General features: G+C 47.6%; 1 protein-coding gene across 1 annotated transcript in view; it reads right to left on the bottom strand.

The window, feature by feature from the left end:
- ULK3 (unc-51 like kinase 3) overlaps positions 1-5,786 on the bottom strand; it is a 34,883-nt gene that overhangs the window by 25,870 nt on the left and 3,227 nt on the right. The window contains exon 2 of the mRNA XM_015420985.1: positions 1,239-1,379. Coding sequence (XP_015276471.1) covers positions 1,239-1,379 — 141 coding nt within the window. The remainder of the gene's footprint in view (positions 1-1,238; positions 1,380-5,786) is intronic.

Genomic DNA, 5,786 nt, shown 5'->3' with positions numbered 1-5,786 from the left:
GGGGGGGGGGCAACAGTGGGAGGGCTTCTGGAGTTCTGGCCTTGCTGGTGGGCCTCCTGATGGCACCTGGGTTTTGGCCCCTGTGTGACGCAGAGTGTTGGACTGGATGGGCCACTGGCCTGATCCAACATGGCTTCTATCACGTTCTTATGACTGACCACTGTGTGAAAGAAGACGTTGGACAACACAGATCATTGGTCTGCTCCAGTAGGTCTGCTCTTAGGTCCTTATGTATCGTATGTATTTTATTTTACAAAATTTAAAACCCGTAGCTACTCTTTCCTCCGAAGGGGAACCAACCCGGGTAAGCGCCGTTACCTGGAACTTCTCTCCACTCAGGGGAATGGGGTGTGCACGACACTAAACCTCTGCCTCTAAGAGGGAATCGAAATGAACTTTGGTCGGGGCTGTAAAAATGTTTGGCTGACTGCGCCAATGGCCTTTGCTGGCTGAAAATTATTATACCGTATTTAACAGCCCAAAGGCCCATCTCTAACATATTTAACAGGCCAAAGGCCCATCAGGGCGGCCCTGTTAGCCACCCTGAGCCTGTCTCAGCGGGGAAGCCGGGGTATAAATTAAATAAACAAACACACACACTAGAAGCCAAAGACACCGCTGACTTGGGAACCAAGGTCAGTCCTCCCAACCCACTCAGGATGCAAACGCCACCGGGCTAGATTCAATCTGTTACACTCAAGCAGGAGTCCCCCTCCAAGCTTGCAGCTTCTTGAGGTGGAGGATTAAGGTCCCCGTCTCATGTATGGCTGCGAGAGTTGGACTATAAGGAAGGCCGAGCGCCGAAGAATAGATTCTTTTGAACTGTGGTGCTGGAGAAGACTCCTTAGAGTCCCTTGGACTGCAAGAAGATCAAATCAGTCAATCCTCAAAGAAATCAACCCTGACTGTTCCCTGGAAGGCCAGATAGTGAAACTGAAGCTCAAATACTTTGGCCACCCAATGAGAAGGGAGCACTCACTGGAGAAGACCTTGATGCTGGGAATGATTGAAGGTCAAAGAAGACAGGGACGGCAAAGGATGAGATGGTTAGATAGTGTCACAGATGCAACGAACATGAAATTGAGCAAACTTCAGAGGACGGCGGAAGACAGGAGGGCCTGGCGGGAGCTGGTCCATGGGGTCGCAAAGAGTCGGACTCGACTGTGCAACTGAACAACAAAAACAACTCTCTGACCCATGCAAACTGCCCCCCCCTCGACCCACGCTCTGTTCCCCACCTGGAAGTCCTTCAGCTCCACGATGTGTGGGTGGCGGATGGTCTTCAGGATCTCAATCTCCGTCAACAGGTTCTCCACGGACGCCTTGTTGAGGGTCTTCTTGTTGACGCACTTGACGGCTACCACCTCCCGGGCGTTCTTCTACCGGGGCAAAAAGAAAAGAAGAAGGGAAAGACCCTCAAATCTGGTGCTTTCCGGGAGATCCTGGCGGGCCGAGACCTGAGTTATCTAGACCTGTTTCAGAGGAGAGTCGTGTCGATCTGCAGTAGAAGAGCGAGATCCGAGTCCAGAAGGATCTTACGAACCACCATGATTTTGGGGGTAAAAGGTTTCAAGGTGTCAGCAAGCTGCCAAAAGTTCATTGTTGTCTATATGTTTCTCTATGCATCTTCCCCCCCCTCCATAGATGCACTCAGCTTGTCACGCGCACATCTCCCCAGTAGCTCTGCATTCCTTTCAGTATACGGCAGCCATGCTTTTTTTAAAAAAATTTTTTATTGTTTTTATAGAGAAAAGGAAAATAAGCATTACATACGACACATACTTACAAATTCCAAGTTTCTACATATAGCATTTAAGACGCTGATAGTTTCATGTCCAACCACACATCATACATCTCTATTGCTGTACCACAAGTTTATCCATTTACTTCTATAGATACAGCCATTTATGGTAAATTTGTTTAGCTGGGAGAATATCATTCTTCACCATGTACTCTAGCACCGGGGCCCAGGTCCTGACAAATATAGTATACGCCAGCCATGCTTTGATGTAACGTTATCTAGCCAAGGCCACAGGTGGAAGAGCAAGAGATCTTTGCTTTGTCTTTAATTAGTAGAGACTGTGAGAATCGTATGCTTATTGATAATAAGGTTTAGGCGCGCAAGAAACCCTTTAGCCGCGCGCGGGAACCATGTTTATTGGCTATAATGATTATGAACTTGCTTTAACCTTTCCAGCTCTCCGAGCTATCGTTATTCTGAACAGTGACCCTGTTTAAGTGCTTCATGGCTTCAGTAAAGTAAAACCTTCTTGCAAGTGTGTACTACGTTGTTTACTGTGGGGACCTGACACAAGGGTCAAAGCTCTCTTCGTCAGATACTACTCTCTGACCAGTGGAGTTTTGACTCTCGAAAACTGGTACCCTGAAAACGTTGTTGGTCTCTAAGGTGCTTCTGGACTCAAGTCTACTGGACAGAACAGTTTTCCAAACCATGGACGTTGCAACCTCTTGCCCAAGACCCAGTCCCTGACTTGGCAACCCGGATGCAGGAGACTGAAGGGGCAGGAGAGACAATTCACCTTGGACACATGAGGCTGCCTCATACTTAGAGATGTGAAGGCTCGGGAATAAACCGGGAAAATTTTGGGGAGGGAACGTCCCCCCCCCCCATTTTTTTCCTGAAGCCTTTTTTGTTTTTTTTCCCGAAAAATTGAAAAAAGAAAAGAAAAAAAATTGATTATGGAACGTTTTATTTTAACATGATGAATAAAATATTTCAAGACAAGGTGTTCAAATATTCTCCAAATAATTTCTAAAAAATATGTATGGTATCAGATTGATCTAATTTCTGTGCACTGAGGACGAGCAAGTCCTAGGTTACAAACTGAACTCTCCGATGCAAGAACAAGATACAGTTCTTCCTTTAGGAGGTGCTATTGTCACAGCAAAAGAAAAAGGATTCAGTTTTGCATGTGGGTGGGTATTCTGTTTGTAATAATTGTTTGGATACACTGTTTTTAATATGCTGGTCATGATAATTTCATGCCAAGAAAAAATGTCTATAGTCATATTTTATGTTCCTAAAGTAACAGAACGACTTTCAATCTGGAAAAGAAAAAAGAAGTGCTAATGTAGCATTTATTTTCCATTTTTCCGAAAATTTCTGTTTCCCTCTGGAAAAAAGCAGGGAAAAACTGGGGGTTTTTTCCGGGTTTCAAAATTTCCGGAAATTTTACATCTCTACTCATACTGAATCAGACCCTTGGTCCGTCAAGGTCAGTGTTGTCTATTCAGGATGGCACCAGCCCTCCAAGGTCTCAGGCAGAGGTCTTCCACATCACCTACCGTCTGGTCTTTTCAGCTGGAAATGCCGGGGATTGAACCTGGGACCTTCTGTATGCAAAGCAAATGCTCTAGCACCGAGCCAGGGCCCTCCTGTGAGGGCTATCTCTCCGAGACTCACCTGGTTTTCACCCCCACAGCAACAATGAAGTACACTCTTGCAGGAAGGTTTTACTTTATTTGAAGCTATAGGTGCATGTACATGAGTACTGTTAGGAATGGGGAAAAATCTACGAGCATGGCATGTTATAGTACATTCAAACAACTGAGGCCCAATTGCGGGAGTTCCCCCGTGCGCCATTGGGCCTGGGAGCAAACGCTTCTAGGCGGCATAAGCTATCTCTTTCCCACGGTTTTCGTGAGATCACCCAAGCAACTATCCAGCAGCAACCACCTGTGGCCTTGAGAGATATGGATGTTCCAGCAGCTAAGCAATTTAGCGCATCAACAGGTTTACATGTGAAAGCGAAAGCAACCAAGCGCATACATGAAGAAAGAAAGAAAAAAAAAACATTGGCAGCTTGCTGACAGATCCTTGCCAAAGCTCGAAGGCACCTTTTACACTCCTGTGTCACACCTCCCCCCAAAAAAAACTTTGTTTCCCCACTTTGCACGACACCAAGGCCACCTGCCTTTGCCCACCTTCACACCGATCCCCTGCCAAACTCCCCTCCACCGGCCTTTTTGGCTGGAAAACACTCTTCCAGATGCACATGCACACAAACAAAACCAATGTAGATGCACTCCTGTGAAATAATGGCTTTGCATGCACATAAGAACATAAGAAGAGCCCTGCTGGATCACACCAGTGGTCCATCTAGTCCAGCATCCTGTCTTACAAACAGTAGCTAACCAGTTTCTTTGGAGGCAGGTCAAAGAGGCTGAGGCCTTCCCCTGATAAGAACATCAGAAGAGTCCTGCTGGATAATACCAGTAGTCCATCTAGTCCAGCATCCTGTCTCACAAAGTGGCCAACCAGTTCCTCTGGAGGGCCAACAACAGGGCAGAGAGGCCGAGGCCTTCCCCTGATGTTGCCTCCTGGCTCTGGTATTCACAGGTTGCCTGCCTCTGAATGTGGAGGCTAAGAACATCAGAAGAGCCCTGCTGGATCAGACCAATAGTCCATCCGGTCCAGCATCCTGTCTCACACAGTGGCCAACCAGTTCCTCTGGAGGTCCAGCAACAGGGCATAGAAGCCGAGGCCTTCATAAGAACATTAGTAGAGCCCTGCTGGATCAGACCAGCGGTCCATCTAGTCCAGCCTCCTGTCTCACACAGGGGCCAACCAGTTCCTCTGGAGGGCCAACAACAGGGCATGGAGGCCGAGGCCTTCATAAGAACATTAGAAGAGCCCTGCTGGATCAGACCAGCGGTCCATCTAGTCCAGCCTCCTGTCTCACGCAGTGGCCAACCAGTTCCTCTGGAAGGCCAACAACAGGGCAGAGAGGCTGAGGCCTTCCTCTGATGTTGCCTTCTGGCTCTGAGATTCAGAGGCTCAGTGGGGTTCTTGTTATGATTCATTTGTCACAAGCTGCCAGTAATTTTATGTCAAGGAAAGCAAGATGTTAATTTTCGCCCACCAGCTCTCCTGCTCTCAAACCTGACATGTTGCCTGCTTCTGATGATACCTCAAACTGCTGCCACTCGACTTCAGACTTGGAATTTATTTTTCTACAGTCCCCATGGACGACCAAGGCCTTTCCCATGCACGACGCAGAACTGCATGCTCGGGACCAGTATTCCCTCTGAGCCGAGTTAGTGTGAGCTAGCTCAGAGTTTTTGAGCCTCCGGCTCACAGATTTTTGCCTTCGCTCAGGAAGGAGGGCTCCAGAGCAAACTCATTTATGCAGTAGCCAGATTGCTCACTTACAACTTTAATGCCAGTCGCTCACAAAGTAGAATTTTTGTTCACAAGACTTCACAGCTTAGAGGGAGCATTGGCTGGGATCTCTTAGGGCTTTATGTAGACCCTGCTGTAAAAGGTAAAGGTTTCCCTTGCTCAAAAGCCAGTCGAATCCAACTCTAGGGGGTGGTGCTTATCTTCGTTTCCAAGCCGAAGAGCCAGTGCTGTCTGAAGACTTTTCCGTGGTCATGTGGCCGGCCTGACTAAACTGAGCAGCCCCCAATTCTTTTTTTTTAAAGTACCCATATGGTACACTTTTATTATTTTTCACATTATACGCCAACAAACATACTACATAACAAACATCCACTTACACACATAAAACATACAAAGAGATCAGTATATTTTCTTACCTAAGGGACCGCCTTTCCCCACATATTCCCCCAAGAGCACTACGGTCGGGGAAACAGAACTTGCTGGATGTACCAGGTCCCCGGGCTACTAAATGCATTGTGACCAGGAATAGGGCGTTTTCGGTGGCGGCTCCTATCTGGTGGAACGAGCTCCCAGAGGAGATCAGGGCTCTGCGGGACCTAGCACAGTTCCGCAGAGCCTGCAAGACGGAGCTCTTCCGCCAGGC

The sequence above is a fragment of the Gekko japonicus genome, unplaced genomic scaffold (genome assembly GCF_001447785.1).
Source record: "Gekko japonicus isolate JY-2015 unplaced genomic scaffold, Gekko_japonicus_V1.1 scaffold3375, whole genome shotgun sequence".
Classification (NCBI taxonomy): domain Eukaryota; kingdom Metazoa; phylum Chordata; class Lepidosauria; order Squamata; family Gekkonidae; genus Gekko; species Gekko japonicus.
Note: the sequence above shows the minus strand (reverse complement) of the source record. Positions and strands in the feature narration are given on the sequence as shown.